The 13,499-nt window shown below is 39.0% G+C and overlaps 1 protein-coding gene across 7 annotated transcripts in view; it reads left to right on the top strand.

Annotated features, from left to right (window-relative positions):
- PIGL (phosphatidylinositol glycan anchor biosynthesis class L) overlaps positions 1-13,499 on the top strand; it is an 86,020-nt gene that overhangs the window by 5,048 nt on the left and 67,473 nt on the right. For 6 of the 7 annotated variants that reach the window (XR_005990146.1, XR_005990149.1, XR_005990148.1 and 3 more), the window contains one exon: positions 11,028-11,127. Coding sequence is in view for 2 of the 7 variants with exons in the window: in XM_041770188.1 (XP_041626122.1) it covers positions 11,028-11,127 (100 nt within the window). In the remaining 5 variants the exon portion in view is untranslated. Of the gene's footprint in view, positions 1-11,021; positions 11,128-13,499 lie in introns of those variants that run through there. The other variant, XR_005990150.1, reaches the window with a different exon arrangement.

Below are 13,499 nucleotides of genomic sequence, written 5' to 3'. Positions count from 1 at the left end.
GGACTAAAGTGACTAGCTAGAATGTAGAGACTCCTGGGCCCTGTGGCTCTTCCCTGTTCTAAACCATTACACCCATTCTGCCTCTCGCATTGCCTAGTAGGTTATGTCAGTTGAGGAAATAACTATTTCGATTCCCACTATATGTTCTAAGACGCGCTAGTTCATCAAGCTGCTATTAAATTAAATTTGGGGGACATTAGCCAGATGTGCTATCCTCCATTTAGAGGTTCACAGCCCTTATTAGAATATCGACATCTTTGAAGAGTCTTGTAAAATAGCCTATTTAACTTTGTTTCATCCAACGTTTCTCCAATTTATATAACCACTGAAATACCTGTTAATGTACACATGGGAGAAAGCTATACTAGATAATAGAATGTTATTGAATACATTTGGTGGAGAATTAACACAACCAGTTCTGTGTTTTAGAAAGCTCATTCTGGTGGCAATGTGGAGAATAGTTTATAGGGGGAAACTGGCATTGGGAAAACCAATGCAGCCCCTTCTTTATCCTGAGACTGCATTCCACCTCTCATATGTGAGATTTCTCTGTATCTGTGATCCATATGCCATTCTCTTTGTTTGACATCCCTGTGCCAACACGGTGTCTTAATTACTATAGGTTTGGTTTGATTGGGTTTTTTTTTTTTCGGTTTTGTTTGGTCTTTTTAAGATTTATTTTTAAGTAATATCTACATCCATGGTGCTCAAACTCACAACCCTGAGATCAAGAGTCACATGTTCCACAGCCTGAGCCAGCCAAGCATCCCTTTAAAAAAAGAGAGAGATTTTATTTATTTGAGAGAGACGGAGGGGCAGAGGGAGAGAGAGAAGCAGATTCCTTGCTGAGCAGAAAGCCCAATCCAGGGCTCGATCCCAGGACCCTGAGATCATGACCTGAGCTGAAGGCAGACATTTAACCAACTGAGCCACTCAGGCCCCCCAGCCAGGCACCCCTTAACTATTGTAGCTTTTATACAGTATTAGCTGGTATAATGAGCCCTCTGATTTTTTGGTTCTTCAGGGTGTATTTGCTGTTTTTGACCTTTTTTTCTCCCAAATACATTTTAGGATAAGTTTGGTCGTGTTCAAGAAAAAACTTTTCTGGCATTTTTTTTATTGGACTTTCACTGACTTTTGATCGATATAGGGAGCGTTGACATTTTTCTTTGAAAGTTGATGTATTTTCAATATATTCTTCCCATCTCTGATTTATAGTCTGTTCATTTACTTTGGCCTGCTTTAATGTCTATTAAATAGTCTTATAACAGTCTTACATGTATATTGAGACAATTAGTAATTTTGTCCTCTAATGTGTTCCTCATACCCAGAGGCTCTCTTTGCAAATAGTATAGTCTTGTTACATGCTCATAGTTTGATACTCTTTTATTTCTTTACATATATTAAATACCTATTTCTGCTTCTAGTAATTCTAGTTTTTGTAATCTACGTGCCTAATTCTGGTCTTTGAGTAAGTCATTCTGAGTGACTTGTTTCTGACTGTATATTGCGGGTTTGGGTTTTTTTAATCGTAAGCACATGTTTCTTGGAACCCTGTTTATAAGATTTTGATGATTTATATTTGCTTCAGCCTGGTTTAGAGTGATCACCTTAGATTACTCTAAACCAGAATTTTAGATTAAGATTTTTCAGGCCACAAAAACTAGTGTAAGTTCAATACCCAAATACAAGTGCATTAGCTGTGTAATACTGTATAACAAATTATCTCAAAACTTTGTGGCTTAAAGCAATAATGATTCCTTATCTCTCAGGATTTCAAAGAGCATAGTAGTCTCTGCCCCACAACACTTAGTACCTCAGCTGGCAGACACAAAGGCTGGGGACTAGAATTACCTGAATTAGCAATGTTGGCCAGAATATCCACATTTGATAAATCTGTGGAGCATGGGCTCCTTCACAACCTGGCTTGGTTCCTGGGCAAGGATTCTGGGAGGGAGCCTGCACTAGGGGTAGCCACATTGTCCTTTATGGTCTAGCCTTGGAAATCAGGCAGTATCAATTTCACTGCATTCTGTTTGTCAGGTCAGTCCCAAGTCACATCTAGATTTAAGGAGAGAAATAGACTCCACCTGTTGACAGAGAACAGCAAGGTTCTATAAGTGCATGTGGGACTAGAAATACTACTGTCACTATTTTTGGAAAACAGTGTGCCACACCAAGTGAAGGCAAGCAGGTGCTTAAAAATTCTTAGGGGTGACATTTTTCTTATTTTCCTTCCCTCTGGAACTTGAGACAGAGATGTAGCCCCACCATCTCTGTTTAGAGTGGGTTTTCTTCTACTTCCCCTGCTGTAGATACTGCCTTCTGAAGATTCTGTCTTCGTGTAGAGATCTCCTTACTTGTATCCAACCTATATTTCCTCCTCCCCTGGCTTTAGGACACCAGGCATAGGTGCCCTGGCTTCAGGTATCCTCTACCTGTCTGGATTTGTGCTTACTTATTGCTTAAGACCTCCAAAGATAGCCCTTACTTTCCTGCTAATTCAGCCATACATTCTAAAACATGTTTGCCTTATATTTCATATGTTCGGGTATCCTAGGCTAAGAAGGTCTCTGCAGACATCTGATTCACCTTATTTCCTAAAACAGAACTTACAAGATATTTTTAATATTGCTTTTTTTTAATTATTTATTTATGATAGTCATACAGAGAGAGAGAGAGACATAGGCAGAGGGAGAAGCAGGCTCCATGCACTGGGAGCCTGACGTGGGACTCGATCCCGGGTCTCCAGGATCACACCCTGGGCCAAAGGCAGGCGCCAAACCGCTGCGCCACCCAGGGATCCCCATTAATATTGCTTTTTAACCATGAAGAATTCTTCAGCATTTTCCCCATTGAGCTAATTTTGATCCAGCCTCCAAAATGTCTCATTTAACTTTTTTCTTCCTGAACCAATACCCAAATAAATTTGGGATTTCTGAAAAAGTATGATCTAAATATTAACTCCACCCTGTTGAGAATGGAATAAATTAGCACTATTTTAAAACATGAATTTTGTGTATACCTGAAACTGATGGTATTTATCAATTACATCTCAATAAAAAACAAAAAATAATTTTTAAAAAATTTTCATGAAGATTTTATTTATTCATAAGAGACATAGAGAGGCAGAGACATAAGCAGAGGGAGAAGCAGGCTCTCTGCATGGAGCCCAATGCAGAACTTGTTCCCAAAACCCTGGGATCACAGCCTGAGCCAAAGGCAGATGCTCAACCACTGAGCCACCCAGAAATAATAATTTTAAAAAGAAAATAAAGAAAAAGATGAGTTCTGTTTCTTTAAAGGATACAGAAACTTCAGAAAATTACTCAAAGGTTTACATATATTTCCAGTCCTAATTTATAAAAATAAATAAAAATTTCATATTTCTATATATAAATACACATATATGTATAAATAAAATAGGCACTTTCCCTGAGGCTTAGGTTGATAGGATTTCCATATGATCATGTCAACCAAAGAACACTTAGGCATCGAAGGACTAATCGCTGAAAACTGAAAACAATGCTTATTCATAAAAGTTGATTCTGACGGGTGAACTGATAGGTTAGCTGGTTATGAGTATTTTGCCTATTTCTAAATATATATTTACTTACTTTCTTTTTTATAATTAAGTTCAGAATTTATATGCCAGGTAACTTTTTATACAATTTCTATTTTCAACCTAACAGTGTATAAGTATCTATAAGTATCAAAAATGTTTGTCTTGCTGGTATGTTACCCAATTAAAGAATGCTACACAGTTTTCAGAGCTTTTATTTACTTAATAAATTAGAACTTTAAGTCTAAAAGGACTTGCTTAAACTATGAGAAATCATAAAAGAAATGCTCATAAACATCAGGGAAGAAGATTATGTCAGAGATCAAAGAGATGCCCCACAGTGACAAAGATTGCCATTAACAACAAAAAGGAAAGACTACAAGTGTAAAAGAGAAAGAAAATGCAGTAAAACTCATCTGATAGAGGTATAAAATGGGAATAACCAACAAAACAATGCATTTTGAAGAGCTTAGTATTAGAAATGCTTGTTACAACTGCTCACTGCAATGAATTAGACACTGTTCTCATGCAGTACATAGTTGTCATCCCATCTGATACAAATATGCCTGAATGTTCAGAAAAAGTTTCCCATATGTTTGGCCTTATTAACAATGACCTATCTGTAAGTCACAGATCAGAGACACTAACAAAAAGTATTTCCCTTAGTAAAAGTCATTTTAATGCATTCCTTTTAGGAAGAATAAAAACATACAGTACTTATTGTACCTGAAACTAAGTAACATTGTATATCAACTATACTTACAAAAAAAAAAAAAAAAAGAGTACTTATAAGTATGAGTATTTTGGTTGATAATAGCATATGGCAGTATTTCTTGATCTTGGCTGCATAGATAACATGCTCAGTATTTTTCTCAAATGATCTTTTAAAAACTTGATTTACCAGGTTTTTTTAAGATTTTATTTTATTTTTTTAAAAAGATTTTATTTATTTATTCATGAGAGACACAGAGAGAGAGAGGCAGAGACACAGGCAGAGGGAGAAGCAGGCTCCATGCAGGGAGCCCAATGTGGGACTCAATCCTAGGACTCGGAGATCACGCCCTGAACCAAAAGCAAACACTCAACCACTGAGCCACCCAGACAACCCTTAAGATTTTATTTTTAAGTAATCCCCAATGAACATGGGGCTTGAACTCAATCCCAAGATCAAGAGTTGGATGTTCTACAAATTAAGCCAGCCAAGTGCCCCTCCACCTATTTATTTATTTATTTATTTATTTATTTATTTATTTATTTATTTATTTATTCTACCTATTTTAAAGACATAATTTCTGGGGCACCTGGGTGGTACAGTCAGTTAAGAGCCCAACTCTTGGTTTTGGCTCAGGTCATGATCTCAGAGTCATGAAATCGGGCCCTATGCCAGAACCCAAGTTCAGCAGAGTCCGCTTGGGATTTCCTCTCTATCTCCCTCTGCCCCTCCCCCTGGTGCCCTGTCTCTCTAAAGTAAATAAACCTTTAAAAAAAAAAAAACATACTTTTGGGCAGCCTGGGTGGCTCAGCGGTTTAGCGCCTGCCTTCAGCCCAGGGCCGGATTCTGGAAACCCGATATTGAGTCCCACGTCGGGTCCCGGCATGGAGCCTGCTTCTCCCTCTGCCTGTGCCTCTGCCCTTCTCTCTCTCTCTCTCTCTCTATCTATCTATCTATCTATCTATCTATCTCTCATGAATAGATAGATAGATAGATAGATAGATAGATAGATAGATAGATAGATAGACAGACAGACAGAGGATCCCTGGGTGGCTCAGCGTTTAGCGCCTGCCTTTGGCCCAGGGCGCAATCCTGGAGTCCCAGGAACAAGTCCCACATCAGGCTCCCTGCATGGAGTCTGCTTCTCCCTCTGCCTGTGTCTCTGCCTCTTTCTCCCTCTATGTCTATCATGAATAAATAAATAAAATCTTTTTAAAAAAATTTTTTTGGGGATCCCTGGGTGGCGCAGCGGTTTGGCGCCTGCCTTTGGCCCAGGGCGCGATCCTGGAGACCCGGGATCGAATCCCACATCGGGCTCCCGGTGCATGGAGCCTGCTTCTCCCTCTGCCTATGTCTCTGCCTCTCTCTCTCTCTCTCACTGTGTGCCTATCATAAATTTAAAAAAAAAAAAAAAAAAAAAAAATTTTTTTTTGAGGAATCAGCAAATGGTTTTCCACAGCAGCTATACCATTTTATGTTCCTACCAGCAATGCACAAGTGTTCTAATTTCCCCACATCCCCACCTACACTTGTAATTTTTCATTTTTTAAAAAATATCGCCTCAGCCCATGTCCTGGTGATGGTGTTCTGTTTTGTTTTGTTTTGAGATATTATTTTTAAGTAATCTGTAATCTAGTGTGGGGCTCAAACTCACAACCCCAAGATCAAGAGTCACATGCTCCACCAACAAAGCCAGCCAGGGGCCCCTGCTTTTGTTTTTGTTTTTTTCTTTTTTTTTGCCACTGACATCCTAATGGGTATGAAATGATACCTCATTGTGGTTTTGCCTTGATTTCCCTAGTGACTAATGATATCGAACATCTTTTCTTTTTTTTTTCTTTAAAGATTTTATTTATTTATTCGTAGAGACAGAGGGAGACAGAGAAGGTCAGGCACAGGCAGAGAGAGAGAAGCAGGCTCCATGCAGGGAGCCCCATGTGGAACTTGATCCTGGGACTCCAGGATCAGGCCTGGGCCAAAGGCAGGCACTCAACCGCTGAGCTACCCAGGCGTCCCTGAGCTACCCAGGCGTCCCTCGAGCATCTTTTCAGATGCTTATTGCCCATCTGTCTTTGGAGAAATGTCTGGTCAAGTAATTTAACCATTTTTTAATTCTAGTTTTTATTTTTAAACCATTATTTCTCCAACTGGGTTCTGTGGACGCATTCTAATGGAAAAGAGTCTAGTTCTTTTGGTTTTAGCTTCCTTTGGGAAACCCAGGCCTTTGGGTTCTGGTAACAATGCCTACCCCTTTTATCTGTCCATTCTAGGGTTGGTAGTTACTTCTTGCTGTCACTAATCTCAGGGCTACTTCACTGGTCCCTGTTTGGTCCTCAAATCTTCCATCAGTTATATATTAAATAATTTCCATTAAATTCTTACTGATATAAATATTTGACATGACTGGGTATGTCAGCCTGGATAAACTTTAATTGATCCAGAACCTAAACTCCTTCATTTTAGAGTTGAGCCACTGTTGACCTTTTTTCTTTCAAATACGTTTTAGAGGGCAGCCCCTGGATGGCGCAGTGGTTTAGCACCGCCTGCAGCCCAGGGCGTGATCTGGAGACCCTGGATCGAGTGCCATGTCAGGCTCTCTGCATGGAGCCTGCTTCTCCCTCCGCCTGTGTCTCTGCCTCTCTCTCTCTCTCTCTCTCTCTCTCTCTCTGCATCTCTATGAATAAATAAATAAAATCTTTTAAAAAAAAATACGTTTTAGAATTTGCTTAGTCACGTTCAAGGAAAAACCTTGCTAGCATTCTTAAAACCCAGGAACTTAAGGAATCTCTTCAATTTTCATGTTAATAGAAAGTATTGTGCCCATGATGCTTTGATTCTCAATCCATTTCTGGTTTTAACAAATTAAAACTTAGGGATGCCTGGGTGGCTCAGTGGCTTAGCTCCTGCCTTCAGCCCAGGGTATGATCCTGGAGTCCTGGGATCAAGTCCCACATGGAGCCTGCATGGAGCCTGCTTCTCCCTCTGCCTGTGTCTCTGCCTCTCTCTCTCTCTCTCGCTCTCTCTCGCTCTCTCTCTCTCTGTGTGTCTCTCATATAAATAGATAAAATATTTTTTCAAAAAATTTTTTTAAAAAATTAAAACTTAAAAGGTAGGGGTACTTGGGTGGCTCAGTCAATTAAGTGTCTACCTTTGTCGAAGGTCATGATCCCAGGGTCCTGCCCAGCAGGGAATCTGCTTCTCCCTCTGCCTACTGCTCCTCTCCTGTACATTCTCTTTCTTTCTCTCTGTCAAATAAATAAGCAAAAAATCTTTAAAAAAAATAAAATAAAATGACACTTAAAAGGTAGGGTAACTAAGGGAGTGGGAGGGAGCTATATATACATATAAATATACATATGTAAATATGAATATATGTAACTTTGTTCCTTTTGGTGTTTAACCAAGTAAATATTTTACCTACTTAGAATAAATAAATTTTAAAAATTTTAAGCAAAATAAAATGTTTACCTTTATACATATGGTGCATAAATGTGGTCTTTACAAAGTGACCTTAGTTTCCATTAAATGTCATTATGATTGCTAGTAATTATTGAGAAGTATTAGTTATCACAAGACAGAAGACTTCACTAAGCATACAATTAATGATCCATAAGCTTACCACACACCTCTGTATACACACACACACATACAAAAGATAGTTCAATATAAATAAATCGACATTCATCCTATTTATTTTGTTTTCTAGAATAATGATCTCCAAACTTTGTTGGATCACATTTTCCTATTGGTAAAAACTATTTTTTTTTTTTTTTTTTGAGAGAGAGATAGAGAGAGAGATTCTCAAGCAGGCTTTACATCCACCACAGAGCCCGTGGCAGGGCTCAATCTCATGACCCTGAGATCACAACCTGAGCCAAAATCAAGAGTCAGACACTTAACCAGCTGAACCACCCAGGCACCCTTCCTGTTGGTAAAAACTTTTGTGCATATACTCCCATTATATGTGTATTTATTTATAATTATATTAAATATGTGGACCACTGAACTAACATGAATATTATAAAATATTAATAAAAGTTGACATGTGTAAAGAACAAGGTGTGCAAATTAAGAGGAAAAGTTCTAAAGCTTTTCCTCACCCTAAATAGATAATCTTGTGCAACTCAGGGTACAACCTACCCTAGTTGGACATGGTTCTAGAGTGTGTCATTAGGAGCTGCTGAAGGATCTCACACTTAACTCTGTTGAAGTGCCTACATGTTCACTAAACATAGGGTAAATTTTCTAAATAATCTCTGACCTCAATTCCCTAACCTATTTTAAGTTCCTCAATTCAAACACAAACCAATACAACCAGCTCCATAAACTCATTAGCCTCCATTCTAGGCAGTTTCTCAGAATCATTATCAGAGTCTGATATGCACAGCCTCTGGACTTTGGAATCACCTACTGGTGTTCATTAGACTCTTTATCACCAAAGATCAAGTAACCTTGAGATGAAATAGGAAAAGGTATGTTTATGGATTTGAGGGAAACCTAAGATATAATAACCATCATAAGATTGACTATAGCATCTATCTGACTTTTTTAAGATTTTATTTATTTATTCATGAGAGACACAGAGAGAGGCAGAGACATAGAGGGAGAAGCAGGCTCCCTGTGGGGAGCCTGATGCAGGACTCAATCCCAAGACCCCAGGATCATGACCTGAGCCAAAGGCAGATACTCAACCACTGAGCCACCCAGGCATTCCACGTCTGTCTGACTTTTTAAAAAGTAACTAAAATATTGTGATAAGGATATACAAAACTGAGCTATTATCTGGAGTCTCTTTAGGATTTGTCCCTTTGCTGGATACAATGTAATGACTGTCTCCTCTCTGGGTTCAAACAGTTGAAAACAAGCATTAGAGTAACTCCTGCCAAAGTTGAAAGGTCAGATGTGGGAGTTTTCCTCTGAATTGTCTGGCCATAAACCAAGCCTCTCTGAGCTCCCTGCAGAGAGCCTGTTTTTCCCTCTGCCTGTGTCGCTGCCTCCCTCTCTCTGTCTCTCATGAATAAGTTTTTTAAAAATCTTTAAATGAAGCCTCTCTTTGTTCAGTACTTCATGAGTGTCTGCAGTGTGCTGAACACCAGGATGATACAAAGTTGAACAAGACTTGTGACTTTTAAGGTCAATGACATTTAGGAATTAATAATCTGATCATGGAGAAAAGTTCATAACTTCTGAGCAGAATACTGGAAATGATTCCTTGCAGGGGGGAAAAAATAGAAGACTTCCCAGAGGGAATGCCGTTTGGTCAGGACAGTGAAAATGGGTGGTAATTCAGGAAGTAAAGAAATCGAGGAAAGAGAAAACACAGAGTACTGAACTGGGTGGATATGTCTCTTGTAATCCTCAGGAAAGAGGAGATAGCCATCCTCTCTACAGGTGGAGGAACTGTCGCTCAGGAAAGTTAAGTAACTAGCACACATTACACATGCAATTATCTGCTGGGGAGTTGAATTAAGGGGTGCATTAGCTAGACAATAGCTCATAAGTGCAGCTTAAGTGGTACTAAAATTACACTGTATATTATTTGTAAGGATACAGGGAAGCTGTACTTACCAGAACCGTTCTTCAGAACTAGAATATATGGGGACGCCTGAGTGGCTCAGTGGTTGAGTGTCTACCTTTGGCTCAGGGCATGTTCCTGGTCACGGGATCAAGTCCCACATCAGGCTCCTTGTGACAGACCTGCTTCTCCCTCTGCCTGTGTCTCTGCCTCTCTCTGTGGGTCTCTCATGAATAAATAAAATCTTAAAAAAAAAAAAAAGAACTAGAATATATGTGTTGGGAAAATAAAGAATATGTAAGCTATTTGGGGCACTGATGTGGTCAAGATCCCGTAGGGACACGTTTTCTGGTAATACTCAAGAGTCAGAGCCTCTTTTTTTTTTTTTTTAATTTAAGATTTTATTTATTTATTTGAAAGAGAGCACAATCAGGGGGAGCTGCAGAGGGAGAAGGAGAAACAGACTCCCCACCAAGCAGGGAGCCCAATGTGGGGCTTGGTCCTAGGACCCCAGAATCATGACCTGAGCCAAAGGCAGATGCTCAACTGACCGAGCCACTCAGGCAACTTGGGAGCCTCTTCTTTCTTTATTTTTTTTTTTAAATCTTTTTTTTTTTTAATTTTTATTTATTTATGATAGTCACAGAGAGAGAGAGAGGCAGAGACATAGGCAGAGGGAGAAGCAGGCTCCATGCACCGGGAGCCTGATGTGGGATTCGATCCCGGGTCTCCAGGATCGCGCCCTGGGCCAAAGGCAAGCGCCAAACCACTGCGCCACCCAGGGATCCCAGGAGCCTCTTCTTTAAATAAATGTTCAACAGATATTTGAGGACTATCAATTTAAATCTGCCCAAACTAATAGCATGCTCAAGTACCTGACTTATTCTGGGTAGTTATAGAAGAGGCGATCCTAAATCTGCTTAACTCCAAAGCCAGTGGTCTCAGCAATGTGCAATACTGCCTGTAGCATGCAACCGAAATACAGGCAGGCAGGCAGACAGACAGAGAGGGACAGATAGATAGAGAGATGGGGAGGGATTAAAAGGTGATGATTCTAAAGACTTGGGCTACTGTCAGCCTTCTCACAGGAGTGAGTAGTATTTTTTTCAGCTTTTTGTCATAAACACAAATTTTTCAGGTGGCTTATGTCCCTTAGGGAACAGGATGAGGTAAGAATGAGTAAACTTGTAGATTTCCACTATCAAAGAAATCTACCACTGTATATTTGTTATCTGCAGGAAATTTCTACAATCAAGGGGAGATTCGTAAGAAAGAACTTTTGCAGAGCTGTGATGTTTTGGGGATTCCACCCTCCAGTATAATGATTATTGACAACAGGTAATTCATCCTTCAAAATGTAGAAATTCATTGGCAATAGATATGTAATGGTACACTCAAGACACAAAAAAACCAATGTGTGTGGGTAAGAACATCTTATTTGAGAAGTCTACTTAAAATAGTTTCACATTTGTTTTTAAATGACAGTGTAATGCAAATAAATGTTTTCAACTTCTGTTCAGATTCTCTGAAGATAACTACTTCCCTTTAATTTAAAAAAAATTGTTACAAAAATTTTAAAAATACACGAAAATATTGAAAAACATGTCATGAACCCCTATATACCTATTACCTAAGCCCGGTAATTATGAAGCCTTTGTTATACTTGCTTCATCTACCCCCACTTCACATCTTTTGTGTGTTTGAAGCATTTCTAAAGAAAACCTAGCCATCGGGTTGTTTCACTCTTACATAGATGTGCATCTCTCAAGAAGATAAACATTCTTTCCTGTGGTCACAGTGCCATTATCATCAGATCCAACAAAATAAATAATTAATTAACAATTACTTAATTGACGTTGGTGTTCTGCAATACCCAGTCCATACTGACATTTCTCCAAGTAGCTCCAAGTCTTTTTTTTTTTTTTAATTTTTATTTATTTATGATAGTCACAGAGAGAGAGAGAGAGAGAGAGAGAGGCAGAGACATAGGCAGAGGGAGAAGCAGGCTCCATGCACCGGGAGCCCGATGTGGGATTCCATCCCGGGTCTCCAGGATCGCGCCCTGGGCCAAAGGCAGGCGCCAAACCTCTGCGCCACCCAGGGATCCCCGCGCCACCCAGGGATCCCCGAGCTCCAAGTCTTTTTACAATTGGTTTCTTCGAATCAGGATCCAAACGAGTCCACACAGTATAGTTGGTTGATACTCTGCATTTCATTGTCCCTTCCTCCCTCCCCCACCTTGTCTTTGGTTGTTGAAAAAACTTAGCTGTCATATAGACTGTCATGCATTCTGGAGTTGTCTGCCTGCTTCCTCATGGTATTAAGTTGTTCTAATATTGTCCATATTCCTTGCAAACTAGAACCTAACTGTAACTGTGAAGGGCAAGAATACTGCATAAACTGTACTTTGTCCTTCATATTGCATCATTTCAGGGGACCACATGCTATCTGATCATCCTGCTTATAGTGGTTCTATCATTGATCAATGAATTCAACACAGGGCAACAGCTGCTCCTTTCATTTTAAAGACCCACACCCACCTTTCATGTAATGCTTTCATGATTGCCTGCATCATTGGTTAACTAGAAATAGCCAGATGCTGAGTTTCTAAAAGTCTCCTGCATTCTAAATGTGTTATCTGTAATTCTTCTGCAAAGCAAAACTTTATCAACTGGGGCTATTTCATTACCCTAGTATATAATTTGATCTGAAAAGACAGAATAAATGTTTAATTCTTTAATTGCCATTTTCAGAACAAGGAATCGATGCCCTATATATCTCCACTGGTAATCCCTTGTTCATGGCTTGGATGGGGGGGTGGCACTTTTTTATTTTGTTGGGTACCTGTGTGTGTTTTTATGTATTGAGGGTTACCATTTGGTTCATGTTCTTTGATTTTCCAGTTGTCTTGTCTTTGCTATTGAGCCTCTTCATTGTCTGCTATGTCCTTTTGGGATGACCTCTTTAGTCTTATAGGATTTGTTTGCTGTCAAGGACAACAAGATTTCCCAGCACCTCCTGTATGCTTTCCTGCTCCAGCCCTGGCATCAGCTGTCCCTCCAAGGAGCTGGTTTCTCTTGGTAGGGTGTGGTGTTCAGAGACCATAACCAGGGTTACTAGGAGTATTTACTGCTATAGTCTTACTATTCCCTGTTTTTACTTGACCTTCAGAGTGGACAAAGTTAGTATATATGTTTGGGTTTTTTTGTTTGTTTGTTTAAGGAAAAAGAAATCAGGAATAAGAAAAGAATGATTACAATGTAGAGTTAATATTTCAGGGGTTTTTTAATGCTTTTGATTTTTACATCGAATCTCTTTGCTCTTATATTGTGAATCTTGTTTTCTAATTACATGAACATAATTATTCTCTTTTTAAATCTTTTTATGAATTTTTAAAAACATAAATGAAAAAATACTTTAAAAACAGATGTTGAAAACCAAGGCTAAATATAATATGGCTGATCATGATGTCTACAATTTACTTTAAAATAATTCAGGAAAAAAATGCATACCTATATAGATTAAGCCTAGCAAAATATTAACAATTTGAACCTTGGTGAAAAGTACATGAGTGCTCATTATACTATTCTTTTAACTTTTCCATTTGTTTGGAAATTTTTACAGTAGGAAAACTTTCAAATACCATATACCACATGCCTTTTCTCTTTTTCTGACATATATAAATAGATTTTAGTGCATTGTTATTGACC

The sequence above is a fragment of the Vulpes lagopus genome, chromosome 10 (assembly GCF_018345385.1).
Source record: "Vulpes lagopus strain Blue_001 chromosome 10, ASM1834538v1, whole genome shotgun sequence".
NCBI classification, from domain to species: Eukaryota; Metazoa; Chordata; class Mammalia; order Carnivora; family Canidae; genus Vulpes; species Vulpes lagopus.
The sequence above is the reverse complement of the archived record's forward strand: the minus strand, read 5'-3'. Positions and strand labels throughout refer to the sequence as shown.